We start from the raw sequence: 24547 nt of genomic DNA, 5'->3' as shown, positions 1-24547 counted from the left end.
GCTCTGAATGGTTTAGGACCAAAGTACATCAGTGACCTCCTGACCCACTATGAACCTTCCAGATCCCTCAGGTCATCTGGATCCGGTCTTTTATCAGTTCCCAGAGTCAGAACCAGACACGGAGAAGCTGCATTCAGCTTTTATGCTCCTTATATCTGGAACAAACTCCCAGAAAGCCTCAGATCAGCTGAAACACTCAGTTTATTTAAATCCAAGTTGAAGACTCACCTGTTCTCAGCTGCATTTGAATAAAGCAAAAAATCCACACTGTTTTACTTTTAAGCTTAAATTTCAAAACTTACATTAGAACTACTGATTTTATCTACTGTTCCTTTTTTTAATTTTAAATCATGCCTTTTATTTGTTTTTGCTTTTAATGTCTCTGTAAAGCACTTTGAATCACCTTGCTGTTGAATTGTACTATATAAATAAAGGGCCAATTAAAAAAGAGGCCAATTAAACGCTCCATGCACAGCAGAAAAAGCCCATGTGAATGTGTGGTATGAAAGCAGCTCTGAGGCAGAATATCAGTTCATTTCAACTATTTTCAACTATTTTGTGACTTATTTAAGGCTAGAGAAGAAAATTTCTATACAGTAATGGCTAAATAAAGAGCTGGGGCTGTTGCCAGTAAACTAGGGGTCATTTTTGTGTTGCGTGCACTTAAGTTTGGCACACAGTGATTATTAACATCACACTCGAGCATACCCTCAAAAACCGCACACATGCAACACATATTTACTATGTGTGAAACTACCCGGAGAGGTTGAAATGACTCAGGGGAGCATTTTTTAACAAAAGGGAACCTGCACTTTGTCATGTGGCAAAACTTTGTGCCATCACAAACTCAATTCGACTGAAACTCATCGCAGGGATCAGGCAGGGCTTGTGATCTTCACCAGCAGCTCCCTCACAAGAAGGATAATCCCAGCATTTCATGAACACTGATGGAGACCTTTGCTTTGTGTAATGTTAGAAGTACTCAGATAATCCTCAGAGGGTCTGGACTTTTACATAATATAATATCTTTTAAGTCCTGTAGAAAGTTAAATATATGTTGTGCTCTCTGGTTACTCTGATATGAATGACTCTGAATTACTTCATGATAAATAACACACTATTGACAAAAAAACAGTGAAAGAATTCCAAATCACAACGTTTTAGTTCAAAATACAAGCAACAACCTTTGACTTTAATCAGGTTTTATTTAATTGTGTCAGAGAAAACATCACGTGCTCTTCATGTAGCTGAGTACATTCAGTGTTTAAAACAGAAGTTGTGCAGGTCTGAGATCAGCAGTTTTCTGAAACACCAAACTGAGGTCCTGTTAATGCTGATATAGAGTGACACCATTACAGGGGTGATTAATTCTTTTGATTTTTTTGACAGCTGCAGCTTTCACTGACATCACATGTGGTACCTTAACCTTTGTACTGTTTTCATCACTTAATTTTGGAGTTACTACAAAGAATGAAGATATAGGATAATTTGTCTGCTGTCACTGGTTGGTGCTGAGGTCTGAATCTGAGGACGGCTCCTGTAATCACAAAGAGAACAGAATCATCACAAACTGAAATATAAAGCTTCTCTCTCAAATCTGAAATAAAGCTGATCCTAAGTTGTTTAGTCCTACAGTTCTGCTGACAGCTGACATATTAGCTGTTTATTTTTTTAAGGCCTTATATACTAACACATTTTCCAATATCATGTTTACCTTTGAGTTGTTGATGCTTTATAAATGGACATCTGCAAAGATGAGATGATGGAGCAGGTTTTAGTCCTTGTTCAGTCTGCTGCTGCATCCTGGTCAACATACTATCAGCTGTTATCAGCAGTGGTATTAAACAAAAAATATTAATGCTTCAAATGATTTGTCTTAAAGGATGCAAGCTGTGCAGAGTACTGCACATGTGACTTTGTGAACATAACTCATTAACAATAATTCAGACTGTTTTTTAACCTGAATATTTGCAACAAACAAAAAATATACAGAGTCAGTACATAAAGATTGGGCTTTGCTACTTAATCCATAGCTATTGACTAATCAGGGGTTACTGAAGTGCCAGTTTTTTAAAAGTTGGTGTTAATGTCCTTCCACATGTGGCAAGTGACAGAAAACATGCTGTTTGCAAATATTTAATAATCAATTAGTTAGTCACTGAGCAGCCCGCTGCGTTTATTTAAATTTTTTTAGTCAGGGTAAATTCATTCACTTGCACAGGTTAGCTAAACAAACTTTACAAAACAAGTTTCCCCTACAGCCGAGTGCTCATCTTAGCTAGTTAGGTAGCTAGTTATGGATTAGCTTACAAACACATTTAACTTACTGAAAATATTGCGGTGGGGCCTCAGGTCCTCCTGTCCGGTAGTCCAATTTACTGAAGAACATCTCAGGCTGTCAATTTGAAATAGTCTGTAATGTAAACGCTGGACCTCTCAGCATCTGCCATTCGCGAATAGACACATGCAAGTTGGTCCGTGACCGCAGCCGTGTCGTCTGTGTTTTCTTCAGTCATTGGTCAGCATTGTCTCTCTCATCATGGTCACCTAAATGCACAGTAATGGCAGGTTTTGTAATAAGGCAGATCGTGCTAACATAATATGCACTGTTAGTTGATTATTTACCTGCCGCATTAACGGGAGAAGACGTGCAAACGTTACCGCTGCTGCTGGGTTGAGATTCACGAGTCCGGAGCGGAATTAAAAACACGACATTCTTTTTTTTTTGTGTGTCCCGTTTGGATCTTTAGCCATCAGAATTGTTGTCTTAAGGCCAAGAAAGATGCCAAGCGGATTTATTTTACCAAGTGGATCATCATGGCCTTGCCATATTGGTCCATTTGATTGACCTTTATTATAATTATGTATTCATTTTATTTTCGGTTGCTACAAACGGGACAGACATGACTGGGGGATAGGACAGGGAGAAAGAATGAAAGAAAGAGAGGGAGAGAAAGAAAACCAGATGGGAGAAGAGACGGTGAGAAAGGGGGGAAGAAAGAAAGAAAAACAAACAAAACACCTGGATCACCTGTATGGAGAAAAAAAAACAGAAGAGAAAGCAAACAAAAAAACAGCAACATAATAAATACAGCACCATCACAATAAACTAGCTAGAAGTAGATAACAGTAGATACTAAATATTAAACGATATTGTGCAGCACGCAAGATAGAGAGCGCACAATGTGCTTTGAGGCAGCAGCCAAGAAAGGTGTAGTCCGCGTCTGTGAACACCCGTGTGTACACCTGTGTGCACACCTGTGTGCACGCCTGTGTGGATCAGCATGCTTGTATTCCAAAGGTTTCTCCATGTAACAATCTGCTAGGGAGTGTGGGGAGCCATAGCCCGTCCCCCAGGGCATGAAGCACGTATCCAGGCCCCAGATATCCAGAGGCCCCAGAGTACGAGGACCCGAGGAGGACCACCAAAAGGGGGGGAACCGTGCCACCCTCCTGGGAAGAGCTGAGTAGAGCCCCAAACGAGAGGTCACCCAGCAGCTATGGAGCAGAGGCCAGAGGGGGTTGCAGTGGCGTGCCCGCGGGCTCTGCCGGCAGCCAGCTGTGCCAGAGAGGACCGAGCTTCAGGCCCAGGGGCCAGAGGCCTGAGGGCACCCCACCCCCCGGAAGGGGCCCAGCCGGGCCACAGGCCCCGCCAATCGGCCACCAGGAGTGAGCCGGTACATACATGAGTGCCCAGCTCCAGTCGACAAGGACCACCAACACACCAACGTCTTAGGGCATCAGCCACCGGCAGGGAGTATGGTGAGGGGAGATAGGCCTCCGTACTTTGGAGGGCCTGAGATGTACCCAGAGAGGTTGAGTCTAAGACCCAACCTGACATATAGACACAGACGAACAGGCGCAGGCGGACACAAACGTGCATTCCCATCCCCATATACACAACCAAATACTCGGCACTCACCCAACGTGTAGACAGACACAAATAGACACTGCACAGACAGTCACACTCCCCAAACATACTCTATATCCCAGGTCCAGGTACCCTCGCCCCCAGAGGGGCAAGCCGCACCTAGACCCAGGAGATGTAACCCTTTTCTCTGGGGTGGAGGCCAGCGGACCACCTCCTTATCTGCAGTAGCAGGGAGGCCCCGCATCCCAGACCCCAATCTGACAACCAGCACCTCCTCCCAGCCCCCCAGCCCTGACGGCCAACAGAACCGGGTTGATTGAAGACCCCAAACCTCCCTACGCCCGCTCATATGTAGTGTTGCTGTGTGCTGTTCTAAAGTGCATTTAAAACACAGGAAACCTCTCCAAGAGCAGCACGGCTCCTCCCAAAAACCCTTAGTGTCTATATGCATTTAAAATTGAGGGTAGGGCACCAGCACCAGAGGTGGGTTGGAATACACCGACCATCCTCTGGATGCTGTAAAACTTGCCCACCCCCAATGCCCTATATGTATGTGTTATGTGAGAGTGTGAGTAATGTGGATGTCTAGGTTGCAGAATAAAATTGAGGCACAGGCGGCCAGAAGGGGACAGAGGGGGAGTGCGTCTCCTGCACCCTGGTGACATACCTGCACCTCATTCATTTAAGGTTATTGCGTGTTTTGTGAGCAAATGCTTTTGCATATTTGTGCTGTTTCCTCCCTTAAATGAAATATCTACTTTGCAAGTATTGCAAGTTGCCCTGTTGTCATCCGTTCTCGTAAAGTATAACCAAACTTTTGAGCGTTTGAGCCGCTTAGGCGCCATGTTTCCTGCCAGGTAAATGACGCTCCGCAATGTGGTGACGTCATTCGGGGCGACTGGAATTGATAAGGGAATCGTTTGCAAAAATGGCAAACAATTCCAAGGAATTGAAACAGAGGGAACCTGTTCTCAACAAGAACCGGGTTTTGATACCCATCCCTAATTATAATATATGCAATACATGTGGGTCGGAATCCCTGTTTCAATACAAGATTTTTCAGTACATTGTTTTCAGTTACAATATTTTTTTTTTTTCATTTAAGGTGGCATCGTTCTGATCCCATAGACTTCCACTTACAAGGTCCTCTCCGTAGCAAGTCCGAGAGAAAGCCTCCAACCCAGAGTGAGTTTCAGGGCCCTCTGCTGTAAAAACAGCCATTGTCGATCAAAAACAAATGCCTATAAACTGTCAAGACATGATGGTCCGGGTTTTGTCCCTTTATTTCGAGCAAGTTGCTCAAAAAATTTATGTTAAGTCTTTATCTTTTCTTAACCGTCAGTCATCACTACTAAATTCCATTTGCTATAGAGTAAATTTACCCTACAGTGGGGCAAAAAAGTATTTAGTCAGCCACCGATTGTGCAAGTTCCCCCACTTAAAATGATGACAGAGGTCAGTAATTTGCACCAGAGGTACACTTCAACTGTGAGAGACAGAATGTGAAAAAAAAATCCATGAATTCACATGGTAGGATTTGTAAAGAATTTATTCGTAAATCAGGGTGGAAAATAAGTATTTGGTCACCTCAAACAAGGAAAATCCCTGGCTCTCACAGACCTGTAACGTCTTCTGTAAGAAGCTTTTCTGTCCCCCACTCGTTACCTGTATGAATGGCACCTGTTTGACCTCATCATCTGTATAAAAGACACCTGTCCACAGCCTCAACCAGTCAGACTCCAAACTCCGCCATGGCCAAGACCAAAGAGCTTTCGAAGGACACCAGGAAAAGAATTGTAGACCTGCACCAGACTGGGAAGAGTGAATCTACAATAGGCAAGCAGCTTGGTGTGAAAAAATCAACTGTGGGAGCAATCATCAGAAAATGGAAGACATACAAGACCACTGATAATCTCCCTCGATCTGGGGCTCCACGCAAGATCTCATCCCGTGGGGTCAAAATGATCATGAGAACGGTGAGCAAAGATCCCAGAACCACACGGGGGGACCTGGTGAATGACCTGCAGAGAGCTGGGACCAAAGTAACAAAGGTCACCATCAGTAACACACTACAACGGCAGGGAATCAAATCCCGCAGTGCCAGACGTGTTCCGCTGCTGAAGCCAGTGCATGTCCAGGCCCGTCTGAAGTTTGCCAGAGAGCACATGGATGATACAGCAGAGGATTGGGAGAATGTCATGTGGTCAGATGAAACCAAAGTAGAACTTTTTGGTATAAACTCAACTCGTCGTGTTTGGAGGAAGAAGAATACTGAGTTGCATCCCAAGAACACCATACCTACTGTGAAGCATGGGGGTGGAAACATCATGCTATGGGGCTGTTTTTCTGCCAAGGGGACAGGACGACTGATCCGTGTTAAGGACAGAATGAATGGGGCCAAGTATCGTGAGATTTTGAGCCAAAACCTCCTTCCATCAGTGAGAACTTTGAAGATGAAACGAGGCTGGGTCTTCCAACATGACAATTATCCAAAACACACCGCCCGGGCAACAAAGGAGTGGCTCCGTAAGAAGCATTTGAAAGTCCTGGAGTGGCCTAGCCAGTCTCCAGACCTCAACCCCATAGAAAATCTGTGGCGGGAGTTGAAAGTCCGTGTTGCTCGGCGACAGCCCCAAAACATCACTGCTCTTGAGAAGATCTGCATGGAGGAATGGGCCAAAATACCAGCTACTGTGTGTGCAAACCTGGTAAAGACCTATAGTAAACGTTTGACCTCTGTTATTGCCAACAAAGGTTATGTTACAAAGTATTGAGTTGTATTTTTGTTATTGACCAAATACTTATTTTCCACCCTGATTTACGAATAAATTCTTTACAAATCCTACCATGTGAATTCATGGATTTTTTTTTCACATTCTGTTTCTCACAGTTGAAGTGTACCTCTGGTGCAAATTACTGACCTCTGTCATCATTTTAAGTGGGGGAACTTGCACAATCGGTGGCTGACTAAATACTTTTTTGCCCCACTGTATATTGTCCGGTGACGAATGTGTGAACTCTTGCAAAAAAAAGGTGCGTGACTCAATCACTTTTACGACGAATGTGTGAACTCTTGCAAAAAAAACGTGCGTGACTCAATCACTTTTACGAGCTTTGTCCGATGTTTCCTCTTCAACCATGTCATACGTTGTCTTTCCATCTTCGTAATGTACTCTCAAGCAGGCTGGATACAGAGTTTGGAAACGTATCTTGGTTTCCTTCAGTGCACGCCTGGCTTCTGAATATTCCGCAAGGCTCGGAGTTAGCTCTCTCCTCATCTGCATGTGTTCTGAGACACACACTCACACACACACACACACACACACAAGACAGCATGGATTTGAACTGATCACACTAGCAGAGAACTGAACTGGAAGTGTGATTATTTGGATTGTTAAATGATGATATATGCTGATGATATTTTCTTGTTTGGAGACAAACTGGATTTCTCTATAGGAACTTTGTGTTAAAGGGCCAATGCACCAAACTGGCTTCAAAAACAATTTATTACTTATGCAAAGAAAGACAGAAAGTAGTGGACATATGTTCAATGAACTCATAGCACTAAGTTGGCTTTATTAGCCCTGCAAGACAGACCGTTCTGAGACCCTCAGACACTCAGATTGTCTTAAATAAGTTGATTGTGAAACTCAAGGTTTTAGATCAAATCTGATTCCTAGGAATAACCTCGGTGTGTCATTTAAAACAAAGTTGGGTTGAGCTGATTGAATCCTGAAAACGTGTTACTGAGAGAAAGAGACTGTTGGGTCTGTCTAGCACAGGCCCACCGCTGGAACGAAACAATTTAACTACACCGCAAAAGCATTGAACACCAAGTAGGCAAAGTTCGTACTCATGCATGAAGGAGACCGGACCAGAGCCAGATGTCGTTCCACCCACTTGGCCTCCGTCGGACTCTCATCCGCTCTCCCGTAACACTGCTCTTTTATTGAGGTTACATGAATATACATAGGTTCATTAACATATGGCGTCTACACACACACAAAGAGTACCTTGCCTGTGGTTTTATAAGTGTGTATGTGTGTGTATGTGTGTGTGTGTGTGTGTGTGTGTGGGGGGGGGGGGGGGGGTGTCAGAGTGTGACCCCATAAAGACTTCCCTAAACCTGTTGGACTGGAAGTCCAGCAGTTCATGTAAATAAAAAGCACTTAGCCTAAAACAGATATAGATATGTTTATCCTATCATAAAACAATAAAAGAAGGTATGACCTCTTCCATGCTCCCCGAATGTGGGTGTGAAAGCCAGAGCACTCTGGAATACACACAACGTGTCTCTGCAGACTACTAAGGATCAAAACTCTATTAATCTACAACTAATTATAAAACTCTAAGCGTATATGAGTAGATATTTCTAAGCATAAATGACAATCAACAATACAAAACCTGACAGAGACAGACATGTACAGACTGAATTATCTGTTCAACATTCAGAGTGTTTCTCTAACAGGAGGAAACTCTTTACACCCAACTCAGCACAGACACACTGAGGAATCAAAGCAGAGTCCAAACCCAGGATAAAGAGTTTGAGTGAATGTGGTGTTGAAGGTGTGGAGGTGGATCAGAGTGTCAGAGGAGACTCTGTAGAAGGACAGAGTGCCAGCAGGACAGTCCACATACACTGCTACTCTGTTAGAGATGAAGGAGGAAGAGGAGGAGGAGATGGATTTTTGTCTCTTCTTGTGCCAGACAGAACGAGGATGACCATGACTGCACCACAGACTCCAGGACTGATCATTCCATCCAAACACAAGGTCATCACTGCCTCCTTTCCTTCTGATTCTTCTGTAACTCACTGATATATAAACATCTCCTGTCCATTTGACCTCCCAGTAACAGCGACCAGTCAGACCATTTCTACACAGCAGCTGATGTCGAATATCAAATCTGTCTGGATGATCAGGATATGGCTGAACCTCCTTCACACGTGTCACCTTCCTGTTGTTGTCAGAGAGTTTGAAGTGTGTGTGTACTGTGTTTGTGTCGATTGTGAGTTGACAGGAATCTGATGGAGAGAACAAACACAATCCAACTGCAGTTATTGATCCATCATCTGTTCATTGATTGACACTTTGATGATGACTCCTCACATCAGAGATGTGAATGAGTGATGTGACTGTTTTAAGATGGTTGAATGTGCTGCTTTGTTTTCATGAATCACATTAAAAACACACTTACACTTCCTCAGACCTGGTCTCAACCATCGGACTCCAGCAGGCTCCACCCTGAAAGGAGGAGGAGGATCAGACCAGCAAAGTCTCTTTCAGAATGCACACATGGATATTACATGGCTCTCATACCCATACTGCTAGACACTGATAAAGGATCAGTCCAACATTTTCATAAAAACACTTCAAGCCACCCCTCCGCAAATCGCTACCTTATTGTGGTGGAGGGGTTTCCGTGTCCCAGGGATCCCAGGGGCTATGTTGTCTGGGGGCTTTTGCCCCCTGGTAGGGTCTCCAATGGAAAATTGGTCCTGGGTCAGGGACCAGACAAAGAGGGGTTCAGAGGACCCTCATGAGAATATCACAGAGGGAACAGTTTACCCTGCCTGGCGGAGGGTTACTGGGGCCCCGCCCTGGAGCCAGGCCTGAGGACGAGCATCTGGTGGCCGTGCCTTAGCCCATGGGGTCCAGGCAGGCACAGCCTGAAAAGGGGACATGGGCCTATCCAACTGCTGGCCCACCACTCGAAGGAGGCACCGTAGGGGTCGGGTGCATTGTGTGCCGGGTGGCAGCAGGAGGGGAGGCCCTGGCGGACTGATCCCCGGCTACCAACACAGGCAATCGGGACATGAAATGTCACCTGGTGGGTAAGAAGCCCGAGTTTGTGCGTGAAGTTGAGAGGTACCGGCTCAATATAGTTGGGCTCACCTCGATGCATGGCTTGGGCTCTGGAACCAGTCTACTGGAGAGGGGTTGGAGTTCTAATATCCCCTCGGCTTGCTGTCTGTACGTTGGGGTTCTTCCTGGTGGATGAGAGGGTTTTTCCCCTGTGCCTTCGGTTCGGCGAACGGGTCCTGACTGTTATCTGTGGTTATACGCTGAGTGGCATTTCATAGTACACAGCCTTTTTAGCATCTCTGAGTGGAGTGCTGGAAGGTGTTCCACCTGTCGACCTACTGGGAGACTTCAATGCTCATCTGGGTAATGACAGCAAGACCTGCAGGGGTGTGATTGGGAGGAATGGGCTCCCTGATCTGAACCCGAAAGGTGTTTTTTTTATTGGACTTCTCTACAAGCCCATAATCACACGTGTAATATTATCTACAGCTACTTTTTGTACTATTGATATTCATTTAGAGTCTTTTTCTCTAATTGATCTTTCTTAGTTAACTTCAATAAATACTTCCTCAAAACCATCAATGGTTTTAGACCCCATTCCTACAAAACTGCTCAAAGAAGTCCCGCCATTAATTAATGCTTCAATCTTAATCTGATCAACCTATCTCTAATAATCGACTATATACCAAGTAAAACCAAGTTAAACCTTTACTTAAAAAGCCATTTCTAGACCCAGCAGTCTTAGCTAATTATAGGCCAATCTCCAACCTTCCTTTCATTTCAAAAATCCTTGAAAGAGTAGTTGTCAAACAGCTAACAGATCATCTGCAGAGGAATAGCTTAGTTGAAGAGTTTTAGTCAGGTTGCAGAGCTCAGCACAGCACAGAAATAGCTTTAGTGAAGGTTACGAAGGATCTTCTTATGGCCTCTGACAGTAGACTCATCTCTGTGCTTGTCCTGCTAGACCTCAGTGCAGCGTTCGATACTGTTCTCCATAATATCCTATTAGAGTCATTGGAACATGCTGTAGGTATTACAGGTACTGCGCTACAGTCATGAGAATCCTCTTCATACACTAAGATCAACTACAGTGTTCCACAGGATTCAGTGCTAGGACTAATTCTGTTTACATTATACATGCTTTCCTTAGGCAGTATCATCAGAAGATATAGCATACATTTTCACTGCTATGCAGATGACACCCAGCTCTGTCTATCCACGAAGCCAGATAACACACACCAATTAGTTAAATTGCAGGAATGTCTTAAAGACATAAAGACCTAGATGGCCTCTAACTTTTTGCTTCTTAGTAAAGAATCAAACTAAGGTTATTGTACTTGACCTTGAAAATCTTAGAAATATGGTAACTAACTAGATTCATACTCTGGGTGGCATTACCTTGGCCTCCAGTAACACTGAGGAACCATGGAGTCATTTTGACCAAGATATGTCCTTCAATGCACATATTATACAAATATGTAGTACTGCTTTCTTCCATATGCGCAACATCTCTAAAATTAGAAATATCCCGTCTCAGAGTGGCATATGGCCAAATCACAGTTTGAACATGAAAACCATGTTCGAACATAAGAGTGTCCATAAGTGCATGTAGCAGCAAGATGCTCTAGGCTGCAGGTCATGCACTTATTACTTCCAGGCTGGACTACTGTAATTAATAATTATCAGGAAGTCCTAAAAACTCCCTGAAAAGCCTTCAATTAATCCAAAATTCTGAAAAAAGAGTAATGACAGGGACTAGCCTGTTGGCTTCTCTTCATCAGCTCCCTGTTAAACACAGAATTGAATTCAAAATCCTGCTCCTGACTTACAAGGTCTTAAATAATCAGGCCCCATCTTATCTTAATGACCTTGTAGTACCATATCACCCTATTAGAGCACTTCGCTCTCGCACTGCAGGCTTACTTGTTGTTCCTAGAGTATTTAGAAGTAGAATGGGAGGCAGAGCCTTCAGTTTTCAGGCCCCTCTTTTGTGGAACCAGCTTCCAGTTCGGATTCAGGAGACAGACGCTATCTCTACTTTTAAGATTAGGCTTAAAACTTTCCTCTTTGGTAAAGCATATAGTTAGGGGTTAAAGGAGCTTGCAAAGAAAAGCGTCTGGACTTCTTTTAGTTACTTGAAAACATTTCACCTCTCATCCGAGAAGCTTCTTCAGTTCTAAGGTCAAATGGTCGAGAGTCCCAGATATAAACCTGGTGGGAGTATCCCCCCACAGAGGGACAAAAGGACCCCCTGATGATCCTCTAATCGCCTGAGTCAAGGTGTGAAACTGGGTGGACAGCTGAGTCTCGACAAGAATCAGCTGTCCATCTGCATCTTAAGGATAAAGGACACTCTTTCGAGGATGCCAATGTTCACATTTTGGACAGAGAGGACAGATGGTTTGAAAGAGGAGTGAAAGAAGCCATCTATGTCCACTGTGAGCGACCATCTTTGAACAGAGGCGGTGGTTTACGACACCAACTCTCTGCCATCTATAATCCAGTTTTGAGTTCCCTTCCCAGATGCCTTAACGCCCACTCACATCCTGGGCCATCTGATCTCAGGAATTCGCATGATAAGGTGGGGCCAGGTTTCACAATGAACTCACAATGAACTCACCCGAAACTGGCTGATTGGGACCCACACCCAGTTTCATGAATTAAATTGAATCGATGATCAATTTTACAATCGTATCACCAGCCATTGTTCTGAAAAATCTGGTAAAGAGAGGGGCTGAGCTGTCAACTGATCACCACGTGGTATTAAGTTAAATCAGGTGATGGGGGAGGATGCTGGACAGACCTGGTGTGCCTAATCGAGCTTCAACAGCATTCCGAGGGAGACTGGGGACATTTAGTCTGAATCAACCATGTTGAGAACCTCTATTGATGAAGGTGCTGCAATGAACTGCGGCTGCAAGTTGATTGGTGCCTGCCGTGGTGGTAACCCCCGAACCAAATGGTGGACACCAGAGGTGAAGGGAGCCACCAGGCTGAAGAAGGATTCCTTTCAGGTTGGTTAGCCTGTGGGACTTCGGAGGCACATAGGTAACAACAGGCCAAGCGGAATGCAGTTTGGGCAGTGGCTGAAGCAAAAACTTGAGTGTGGGAGGAGTTCGGAGAGGCCATGGAAAAAGACTTTTTGACTGCCTTGAAGAGATTCTGGCAAACAGTCTGGGCACTCAGGAGGGGAAAGTGGTGCTCTACCTGTACTGTGTATAGTGGACCAGAAGACCAGAAGAAGTTGTTGTTTTTGTGACTTGCAATAAAGAATTGTTCTGCAAGAGCTTCAGGTTGGTCCTGGTTTTGTTAGATGTTCAAAGACATTACAACCATTTAAAAATGTATCATCTGATTTACTTGAATCTCCTCCCTGTCTCTGTGACACGTCATTATCCTGAAGTCTCAGACTTAGCTAACAGCATGCTAATAGCCCAACGCACATTTTGACTAACAATAATCACTCTCACTTTAACTGTAGGCTTTATTTGAAGTTTTCTTAGTGCAAAAGTTACTGTGGAACAACTCTCTAGGGGCAATAGATAGGTTAACTGGTGTTACGGCCCTGGGCCTCAGAGGGAGTGAGTCCACCCTTTTTCCTTCAAGCAAGTCCAAAAGTGCCAGGACTCTCTAATGATTGGCTAGCGGGAGACTCGTGCCAGCCCCTGTGCATGCAGATTGCACTGTGTCAACCCACATAGGCTATTGGCTGCCTTGGGAATTTCCAGTGGCGTGTTGAACACAGCCCTGTCAGTTTTCTGTATAAAGTTTGTAATAACCCATTTTTTTTAACTGACTCCCCTCAGAGTGGCCTAGTTTGTGTTTGTCTCCTTAGTTGCGGCCTTTGAGCCAGGTCGTAACAACTGGTCTGGATATATTAAGATATTTTAAGATGTAAGTTATGAGGATGAAAATGTACTTTAAAAAGGGATGTAGCGCAGTGAGTGATGTGTGTTTAGTGTGCCATAAGTTCTCATTGATGTTGTGTATTTGAACTAGCACACTGAACTGAGCTCACATGGGATGTATCTGTGTCAGAGAGCAAGCTGCGTGAGCTAGTGGTAAATATCTACAACCACAGTAGCCTTAAAAGACTGATTGTTCATTTTCCTGCTAGGGGTGGAGGAGACTGTTTTTTTCTTCCTTTTTTTTCTTCCTGTTGAAGGAGAGGCTGCGCTGTCCTGCCATCTTGCTGGTGTCATTGAGAGATTGGTGGCTGTGACCTATTCTTCCGGACCTTGAGTATTTGGACCGAAGTACTCGCACTCATGTCCACATTTAGCTCCAGTCAGTTTATTTATTTTGCTGGCACTTGTTTTCTCAATTACAAAGATTATACAAAGACATTTTGGTTATTGCAAAATAAACACTCTTTGATTACGGACTGAGGAAGTTGCAGTTTTTAACCCGTGGGCTGAGAAAAGACTCATTAAGCAACATATTCACATATCTCCAAGTTAAGAGAGGTGGGTAATTGATGCAAATATTTTCTTTTCTTTTCCTCTTCTTCCTCTCTTTGTTGAAATTGCATTCCAAGGGAACTGTAAGTTGTTCAGGCTGTAAACATATTCACCAAGAGTTGGTTGAGTTTCCTTTGACGTACCAGTATCAAGCTGATGTGTGAGAGGGTATGTTAGGAAGTCCTGGAGGTGTTAAGGGCGTGTTTGCTCCAGTACATCAATTTTTTAACGTATTGGACACTGATGTTAAATTGCCATCAGACCCTGAGTAAATTGTCCTCTGTTGTTGTTGATTATGTTTCGATTATTCCTTGATGAGTGGACATATTTGTTACACCTGCATATGCGATTGTTTATGTCTCATCTGTATGAAACAAACAGAAATGGGTGAAGAACACAGGAAATGTTTCCAGCTCTTCCTCCTCTATCAGACATTGTCTCCATACCTGAGAGTGTCCAGTCTCCAGCCTGGATCCTTCAGTCCAGACAACAGCAGCTTCATCCCTGAGTCTCCTGGATGATTGTAGCTCAGGTCCAGCTCTCTCAGATGGGAGGGGTTGGAGCTCAAAGCTGAGGCCAGTGAAATACAGCCTTCCTCTGTTATAAGACAGCCTGACAACCTGCAGACACACAAAAGAGCAATCCATTTGTGAACATTTTATGAAGTGGATGCAATATGCAGACGTGGGGGGGAAAAAAGTATAACAAAAAACTAGCCATTATTGTTCAATTCAATTCAATCCAATTTTATTTATATAGCGCCAAATCACAACAACAGTCACCTCAAGGCGTTTTATATTGTACAGTAGATCTCACAATAATACATAGAGAGAAAAACAACAACAAAACAAAAAAAATTACTTTATATTGACTTTGTATTTTGAAATTTTCTGTCTTCGAGAAGACAGATGGTTTGAAAGAGGAGTGAAAGAAGCCATCTAGGTTTACTGTGAAGGACCATCTTTGAACAGAGGTGGTGGCTTATCAGAATCAGAATCGTGTTTATTGGCCAAGTATATGTGCAGACACATACAGGGAATTTGGTTCCGGTAGATGGTGGCTCTCAAGCACAGCAATGTAAATCACACACACACGTGTGGTGCAGTTGCAGTCTGGCAGTGGGAGCAGTGTGACAGGTCAACTGTTAAGAAGGGAGATGGCAAGGGGAAAGAAACTGTTCCTATGTCGGGTGGTCCTGGTCTGCAGGCTTCTGTACTGTCTCCCAGAGGGCAGCAGATCAAAAAGTCTGTGTCCAGGATGTGAGGGGTCTGTGAGGATTTTCCCTGCCCGTTTCCTGGTTCTTGAGAGGTACAGATCCTGGATGGAGGTCAGGGGAGTGCCAATGATCCTTTCTGCTGCCCGTACAGTCCACTGCAGTCTGCTCCTGTCCTGTTTAGTGGCTGCACCATACCAGACTGTGATGGAGGAGCACAGGACAGACTCAATGACCGCAGTGTGGAACTGGATCAGCAGCTCCTGTGGAAGACTGTACTTCCCCAGTTGTCTCAGGAAGTACATCCTCTGCTGGTTCTTTTTGAGGATGGAGTTGATGTTGGTCTCCTACTTCAGGTCCTGGGAGATGGTTGTATCCTGGAACTTGAAGATCTTCACAGTCGACACAGGGCTGTCTGATATGGTAAGGGGGGGCAGAGTTGAGGGATGTCTCCTGAAGTCCATTGTCATCTCTACAGTTTTAAGAGTGTTCAGCTCCAGATTGTGCTGACTGCACCAGAGTACCAGCCGCCCAACTTCCTGCCGGTATGCAGACTCATCACCAACCTGAATGAGGCCAATGACAGTGGTGTCATCTGCAAACTTTAGGTGTTTAAGAGCCGAGTTCTTGGAGGTGCAGTTGTTAGTGTAGAGGGAGAACAGTAGTGGTGAGAGGACACATCCTTGACGGGCACCAATACTGAGGGACCGAGTTTCAGAGGTGATCTCCCCCAGCCTCACTTGTTGCTTTCTGTCTGTCAGGGAGCTGGTGATCCACTGACAGGTAGCTGATGACACGCTGAGCTGGGAGAGTTTGGAGGAGAGAAGTTCAGGCACAATGGTGTTAAAAGCCGAACTAAAGTCCACAAACAGGACCCTGGCATAAGTTTCCGGGCGGTCGAGGTGTTGCAGGATGTAGTGCAGCCCCATGTTCACTGCATCATCCACCGACCTGTTTGCCCGGTAGGCAAACTGCAGAGGGTCCAGCTGGTGGCCTGTAATGGCCAGTCCCCGGCCCCCTTCCTTCCGCTTAGCGTACAGCCTCAGGGTGCTGGACTTGGGGTGAAACCCTCCATGCATGGTAAGGAGCTTTCTTGTCTTTATGTCAGTGGCTTCTATCGCCTCCTTTGGCCAGCCTATTACCCCAGCAGGGCACCTGATCACGGGCAGGGCGTACGTGTTGATGGCCCGGATCTTGTTCTTACCATTCAGCTGACTCCTCATGACTTGCCTGACCCTCTGCAGGTACTTGGTGGTTGCAGCTTTTCTAGTGGCCTCTTCATGGTTCCCATTCGCCTGCAGGATCCCCAGGTACTTGTAACTGTCCTCTATGTCTGCAGTGTTGCCTTCTGGTAGTTCAATCCCCTCAGTTCTGACAACCTTCCCTCTCTTTGTTACCATCCGACTACACTTCTCCAGTCCGAACGACATTCTAATGTCATTGCTGTATAGCCTGGTAGTTTGGATCAGTGCATCAATGTATTGTTCACTCTTGGCATACAGCTTGATGCCATCCATGTACAGGAGGTGGCTGACAACTGCTCAGTTCCGTAGTCGGTATCCGTTGCCAGTCTTGTTAATGATCTCACTGAGGGGGTTCAGGCCTATGCAGAACAGCAGTGGGGTCAAAGCATCTCTTTGGTAGATCACTTGATGGTGACTTGTGCTATGGGCTTGGAGTTGGCCTCTAGTGTTGTACGGCACATCCCCATTGAGTTCCTGATGAAGGCTCTTAGGGTCCCGTTGATCTTTTACAATTCTAGGCATTCCAGTATCCAGCTGTGGGGCATATATATATATATATATATATATATATATATATATATATATATATATATATATATATATATATATATATATATATTCAGCGTGCTCAGTGAATACCTCAGGCAGCAGAAACCCAAGAAAGAGGAGGGAGACGAGGAACCATCATGGAAGGACAGGCCCCTGCACGGTATGTACCACCGGCAGATAGAGGAGGTCGCTGATATCCAGAAATCCTACCAGTGGCTGGACAAAGCTGGACTGAAAGACAGCACAGAGGCACTAATCATGGCAGCACAAGAACAAGCTTTGAGTACAAGATCCATAGAGGCTGGGGTCTATCACACCAGGCAAGACCCCAGGTGCAGGCTGTGTAAAGATGCCCCAGAGACAATCCAGCACATAACAGCAGGGTACAAGATGCTAGCAGGCAAGGCATACATGGAATGCCATAACCAAGTGGCCGGCATAGTGTACAGGAACATCTGTGCTGAGTATAACCTGGAAGTCCCGAGGTCAAAATGGGAAATGCCCCCAAGGGTGGTGGAGAATGACCGAGCTAAGATCCTGTGGGACTTCCAGATACAGACGGACAAAATGATGGTGGCTAACCAACCGGACATAGTGGTGGTAGACAAACAGAAGAAGACGGCCGTAGTGATCGATGTAGCGGTTCCGAATGACAGCAATATCAGGAAGAAGGAACACGAGAAGCTGGAGAAATACCAAGGGCTCAGAGAAGAGCTCGAGAGGATGTGGAGGGTGAAGGTAACGGTGGTCCCCGTGGTAATCGGAGCACTAGGTGCGGTGACTCCCAAGCTAGGCGAGTGGCTCCAGCAGATCCCGGGACTAACATCGGAGATCTCTGTCCAGAAGAGCGCAGTCCTGGGAACAGCTAAGATACTGCGCAGGACCCTCAAGCTCCCAGGCCTCTGGTAGAGGACCCGAGCTTGAAGGATAAACCGCCCGCAGGGGCATGCTGGGTGTTTTTATATATATATATATTTGGTGATAAAATGTGAAGAAAAAAAACACAAGCGTTTAGATAGAAATTTCGATTCAAAGAATTAACCGAAAGGTGCATAAACGGTAACTTAAAAATTATAAAATAAAACAATATAAAGATGACCATCAATTAAAAGGTCTATACTCGGACCTGAGAGCTTCCAATTTACAGTGTGGTCTCTTTACTCCGAGAGACAGAAGTTTCACTCCTGAATCCTGCAGATCAGAATTATTCAGGTCCAACTCTCTCAGAATAGAGGACTGGGAGCTGAGGATTGAGGCCAGAGCTTCATAGCTTCTCTCTGTTAGGTTACAGAGACTAAGTCTAAAAAAGAAAACATTAACAACAGTATTTGTTTCACTGTTCAAGTGTATTCGGAGTGTATTGAGGCTCTAGTACATGAAGCAATAATTCTGTTTTTAAGGAATTATTTTCTGATGTTACACAGGTTAGAAATGTTGATCTTTACTTAAACTCCATGTTTTTGGCAAATACTAAGATACTACAACAAACATAAGTTAATTTTTATTACGTAATATATTTAATTGGTTCATTTTATCAATTAATGAAAACAGTGTATCACTAAATCTGACCTAAATGTTTCCAATGTACAGTGTGGACTCTCCAGTCCTGCAGACAGAAGCTTTAATCCTGCATCCTGCAGGCTGATTATACTCAGGTCCAGCTCTCGCAGACTAGACGACCAGGAACAGAAAACTGCGGACAGAGCTTCACAACCACCTCCTGATAGGTTAGGAACACTCAGTCTGAGGAGAAGAATAAAATTAATTTATTTTTTGTTCTAGGTTCAACATTTATACAAACAACAAATTAAAGTTGTTAGTCTGCAGTATATTTCAGTGTTAGGTAAAAAGCTTAAACTGTAAGTGTGGAAGAAATATAACACACATCTGCTCGGTAAAAACACAATAATACAGCTAGAACTTACTGAACTGCAAACTAGTGAATACCTCATAGATTTAGTGTTAGAAGTTCAGTACATGTTGTCACAGGTATACAGTACTGTTAGTCACTCATAATTTTAAGAACTTTGAGCTAAATCTAGCAGGAAGAATCAAACTTTTCCTTATTGATCAAAGGGACATCACAGGACATGGTGCAGAGCATCAGATCATATTACATCTGAGAAAAGCAGTTTCAGATGTTTCCCTCTAAGTCCACCCTCCCCAAATTTGGTCTCTTTTGATAAGATAAGATAAGATAAGATAAGATAAGATAAGATAAAAATTTATTAATCCCTCAGATGGATTCCTCTGTGAAATTAGTTTCAGTCATTATGCAAATGTACTGTTTGTAAGATTGGAGAAACCTGCAGTCAGCTGAGACTGACAAAGTCACTTGAATGTGTGACGAAACATTTCTCCTACTGAAAATGCTATGTCTAGATGAACAGAATTAACCTTTTGAGAATTTTTAGGCATTGTTAATTTTACGATTAATACAATTTCTAGGCATGTAAATGTAATGTAAAATCAGCATTTTACATATAAAGAGATGAGAATATTTTTATTCACAAAGCTTTGTTGGAGGCTTTGACCACTGGTAGCAGCCTCAGAAGAGTCTCCTCTGAAGCAGAGTATTTCTTCAGGTCAAACACATCAAGATCTTTTTCTGATGACAGTAAGATGAAGACCAGAGCTGACCACTGAGCAGGAGACAGTTTATCTGTGGAGAGACTTCCCGATCTCAGGGACTGTTGGATCTCCTCCACTAGAGAACGATCATTCAGTTCATTCAGACAGTGGAGCAGATTGATGCTTTTCTCTGCAGACAGATTCTCATTGAGCTTCTTCTTGATGTACCGGATTGTTTTCTTATTGGTCTGTGAGCTACTTCCTGCCTGTGTCAGCAGACCTTGTAGTAGAGTCTGACTGGTCTGCAGTGAAAGACCCAGGAGGAAGCGGAGGAACAAGTCCAGGTGTCCATTTGGACTCTGTAAGCCCTTGTCCACAGAACTCTGGTAGAAGTCTGATTCTCCTGTTTCAGACTTTTCGGTGGTTGTTTGTTGTTCTTCTAGCAGATTGAATCCAGAGTTGATGAAGGTCAGATGGACATGAAGAGCAGCCAGAAACTCCTGAACACTCAGATGGATGAAGCAGAACACCTTGTCCTGGTACAGTCCTCTCTCCTCTTTAAAGATCTGTGTGAACACTCCTGAGTACACTGAGGCTGCTCTGATATCGATGCCACACTCTGTCAGGTCTGATTCATAGAAGATCAGGTTTCCTTTCTGCAGCTGATCAAAAGCCAGTTTTCCCAGAGACTCAATCATCTTCCTGCTCTCTGGACTCCAGTGTGGATCTGTCTCAGCTCCTCCATCATACTTGACCTTCTTCACTTTGGCCTGAACCACCAGGAAGTGGATGTACATCTCAGTCAGGGTCTTGGGCAGCTGTTCTCCCTCTCTGGTTTCCAGCACATTCTCCAGAACTGTAGCAGTGATCCAGCAGAAGACTGGGATGTGGCACATGATGTGGAGGCTTCGTGATGTCTTGATGTGGGAGATTATCCTGCTGGCCTCCTCCTCATCTCTGAATCTCTTCCTGAAGTACTCCTCCTTCTGAGGGTCACTGAACCCTCTGATGTCTGTCACCATGTCAACACAGTAAGGAGGGATCTGACTGGCTGCTACAGGTCGTGTGGTTATCCAGAGGCGAGCAGAGGGAAGCAGTTTCCCCCTGATGAGGTTTATAAGCAGCACATCCACTGAGGTGGACTTTCTAGGGTCAGTTAGGATTGTAGTTTTGTGGAAGTCCAGAGGAAGTCGACACTCATCCAGACCATCAAAGATGAACACAACCTGGAAGTCTTCAAAGCTGCAGATTCCTGCTTCTTTGGTTTCAGTAAAGAAGTGATGAACAAGTTCCACCAAGCTGAACTTTTCCTCTTTCAGCACATTCAGCTCTCTGAAAGTGAATGGAAATATGAACTGGATGTCCTGGTTGGCTTTGTCTTCAGCCCAGTCCAGGGTGTATTTCTGTGTTAAGACTGTTTTCCCAATGCCGGCTACTCCCTTTGTCAGCACTGTTCTGATTGGTTCATCTCTTCCAGGTGAGGCTTTAAAGATGTCTTCTTGTCTGATTGTTGTTTCTGGTCTGTCTGGTTTCCTGGATGCTGTATCAATCTGTCTGATCTCATGTTCATCATTGACCTCTGCAGTCCCTCCCTCTGTGATGTAGAGCTCTGTGTAGATCTGATTCAGAAGGGTTGGGTTTCCTGCTTTAGCGATGCCCTCAAACACACACTGGAACTTCTTCTTTAGAGTAGATTTTACCTTACGTTGACATACTGTAGGAAAATTCTCTGGAAACAAAATACAGAACAATACGCATCATCTTCTGAAAGCATTAATATTTGGCTACATTTTAGTCCATATCTTAAGACAATAACAAACATTTAATTCACCCAGCAGCTTAAATCTTAATAGAAATCCTCTTACTGCTCTGCAGACAGTCAGCCAGCTCCTCCTGCTTCATTCTCGTCAGGAAGTTTAGTGTGATCTTCAGAAATGCTTCTCTGCTACTCTTCTGCTCATCCTCCTCCCTCTGACTCTCTAAGCATTCTGGGTAATCTGGACTCAGAACCTTCTGGATCTTCTTCAACTCATTCTTCACAAAAATGATGATGTTGTCCTCCAGCAGCTGGAACAGAATACTTTATGAATGAGCCATCAGACTGAAATCATGGAGCCAAACATCAGATCCATGTTGGACACACTGACAATCCACTGGTCTACAAAGAGCAGCATGGAGATGACTGTGAACAGAATAGATGTAAAAGTAGTTGTTGTACATGGACAGACCATAAATATGGAGTCCAGTTGTTTTTGATGCTGCTGGGCAGACTGACCACCGGGAACCACTGAGCTCTGCTGGTCCACTCTGTGGAGGAACCATGAAGAATTACATCAAGCACAGGATAAAGATCAAAAAGTTTCTGCTCAAATAACTTCATCTGAATCAAGTTTGTCAAGTTTTAAACTCTCAGATTGTGAACATATCAGTAATTTTCATTCTGTTTTCATGGAGCTCCTTTCAGTGGTGATGTCAGGGATGATTGTGAAGAAGCCCATTAAACTGAACCATCAGCAGATCACTGCTCCAAAACCAAAAAATGATCCAAGGTCTCCCTCCACCACCAGAACACCAGCTGTACTAATGTGGTAGATCAGAGTTGTACAAATCAATAACTGATGAGTCATTTGATCAAAATCACTTCACATCTGACCCTCTGATGTTTTTGTAGACATTATGCATATTTAAAGAACGTCTGAAAGTTTTACAGTCATTATATGAATACAGTGGGAATGTTGTGTTATTGTCTCCATGTTTTTTCCAGCATCATAAATTCTTAAGTTCAGAAAATTAGATTCTTTTTTCACAGCTGAAACCATTTATTCTCTATTGAAATCTGCATCCCCCACTCCAAAGGTCACAATCTGAAGGTAACATCTGGTTTTCTTCCCTGTGATTAAATCTGAGCATCAGTATGGTGGGATTTATCCACTACATCCACACCACTGTGGTTCAGTGTTGTCCTGATGGAGTCTCATTAACATCAGCCAGTATGATCCAGGCTTTAGCTGCTGGAACTCTTTGTGACCTCTCAGACTGTTTAACAGATCAGACACAAAGAGAATCAGAGCAGCTCTGTTCTTTAAAGACAAACGTGAACCAACTCAGGTCACACTTTCACCACAGATATGAGCATCACTGTCCTCAAACAGCAAATGACCAAGTCGAACATTTTGATCTTTTCTCTTTCATTGTTTTCTTTTTAATGAATCTTTGTAACAATCTGGGGATGTTTCAGGACAGATTTATCCAGGAATCACAAACATGTAAAGGAGTCATCACAGCTCTCTGACCTCGTTGGTCCAGGTTCAGCACTGAAGCCTGGATTTAGATCTTTGGACCCGTCACTTCTCACAGACGGACAGCTGGATCCTGCAGACTCTGCTCTGTCCTCCTCTTCCTCCATCATCATCTTCAGTCAGTCTGAGAGGTAAACCACAAACAATCAGTGAGTTCACATTAACAGAAGTAACTGAGTTACAGTCGCTGACTTAACTAGCTTAGCGTTAGCTTAGTGTTAGCATGCTGTGTGGCTAGCTTAGCGTCAGAGCTCTGCAGGTGTCTCGTGTGTAAATATTAATCACAGTGACAGTAAAGGAGGTAAAGGGCTGTGACGTCATCACATAGGCTGCGTCCTCTGTGGACTCTGAGTGAACTCACAAAGTACAAACTACAAGCACACAAACACGAACGTAGCTCAGAGTGCCGGACACACTCGGACTCGTTGGTCCAGTTGTGAGTCCGTTACCGTGAACTATGGAGCGGCAGATTTGTGCTGTTTGTGCTGAACTAAGCTGCACACAGCTGATGTTAGCCAGGAAAACATTGCACACTTACTTTAATGGAGAGACCGGAAATACAAACACACACAGTTTGTTGTGTGAAGACATCAAACATGAGCTAAACAAACAGTAAAGTTCCTAAAGACAAACTTTTAAAGGAGGAAACAAAGCAAACTTACACTTTCTTACACAGGTGAACTGCTTCCTGGAAGGAGGCGGGACTCCACCTGAAGATCAGCACAGGTGGGAGGGGCTCAGCTCTGTGTGTGTTGATGTGTTAACTTTAAAAATATGCCGTCTGACTGCTAAGACTGAGTCAGAGTAAAATTCACATGCTGACGTGTGAAGACATGAAACCTTGTTGTAGCTGCAGGTGTGAACACACTGATCCCATATCAGCTCTGCTGTATTTCTAACATGAACATTTCTCCTGCAAAGCGTCAAATGTTCAGTATGTTTCTCTGTTTCCAGTTTATAGATCCAGTCACACTTTCTCCCTTCACCTGTGCAGTAAAGACTGAGAGCGGAGCTGAAACCAACCGTCCAATCAATGAGCAGCTTCAATCCTGTGATGAAAGCTTTATTTCACTGAATGTTTCTTCAAAGCTCATTTCAACCTGTTGAAGTCATGAATGAAAGTGCAGACTGACAGTGGATCTCATGATTGTTTAAGGTGTGTCATGTGACATGTTCAGTATTGTCACACATGTCTAGATTGTCCCTGATATCATAACTGCTCAAACACTGATGATTATATTTGAAGAATTATTACTGATGGCAGCAAAGTTTGAATGGAGCTCTCTGTCTGTGCTGATTTCTCGCCCTCTGGAGGTCAAAACACAAACTGCATGATGTCACTATAACCACCACAGTGACAGGAAGTGTTTTTAAATGATGAAATATGTCAGTGATGCTGATAGTTTGTTCATCGCAGACGTTGAGGCTTCATGTTGACATGAATCAAAGTGAAAGCAGAGAAACTGGAATGAATCAGGTGATGTAGAAGATGGAGAAACAGGTTGGAGAGAGGATGCTGCTCCTTCTTTGAGATCA

General features: G+C 44.0%; 1 protein-coding gene across 1 annotated transcript; it reads right to left on the bottom strand.

Annotated features, from left to right (window-relative positions):
• Positions 1-8328: 8328 nt before the first annotated feature.
• Positions 8329-23148, bottom strand: LOC146510901 (protein NLRC3-like). Its single transcript, XM_085172852.1, has 9 exons — positions 23006-23148; positions 21941-22019; positions 21578-21779; positions 19653-21441; positions 18711-18884; positions 18268-18441; positions 14582-14755; positions 9068-9114; positions 8329-8894 (listed from the first exon to the last, which is right to left on the bottom strand). Exons 1-9 carry the CDS (start codon positions 23122-23124, stop codon positions 8362-8364), a joined length of 3291 nt encoding a protein of 1096 aa, XP_085028978.1. The 5' UTR covers positions 23125-23148; the 3' UTR covers positions 8329-8361.
• Positions 23149-24547: the final 1399 nt, after the last annotated feature.

Source organism: Neolamprologus multifasciatus, chromosome 9, assembly GCF_963576455.1.
Source record: "Neolamprologus multifasciatus chromosome 9, fNeoMul1.2, whole genome shotgun sequence".
NCBI classification, from domain to species: domain Eukaryota; kingdom Metazoa; phylum Chordata; class Actinopteri; order Cichliformes; family Cichlidae; genus Neolamprologus; species Neolamprologus multifasciatus.
The sequence above is the reverse complement of the archived record's forward strand: the minus strand, read 5'-3'. Positions and strand labels throughout refer to the sequence as shown.

Bases quoted from the DNA above. Each gene is read 5' to 3' on its own strand.
- LOC146510901 (XM_085172852.1), bottom strand. From the start codon at position 23,124: ATGATGATGGAGGAAGAGGAGGACAGAGCAGAGTCTGCAGGATCCAGC. The intron at 22,020-23,005 runs GTCAGAGAGCTG...GTTCCTCCACAG, and splicing joins GCTGAACCTGGACCAACGAG to AGTGGACCAGCAGAGCTCAG. The intron at 21,442-21,577 runs GTAAGAGGATTT...TTTTGTTTCCAG, and splicing joins GGCTGACTGTCTGCAGAGCA to AGAATTTTCCTACAGTATGT.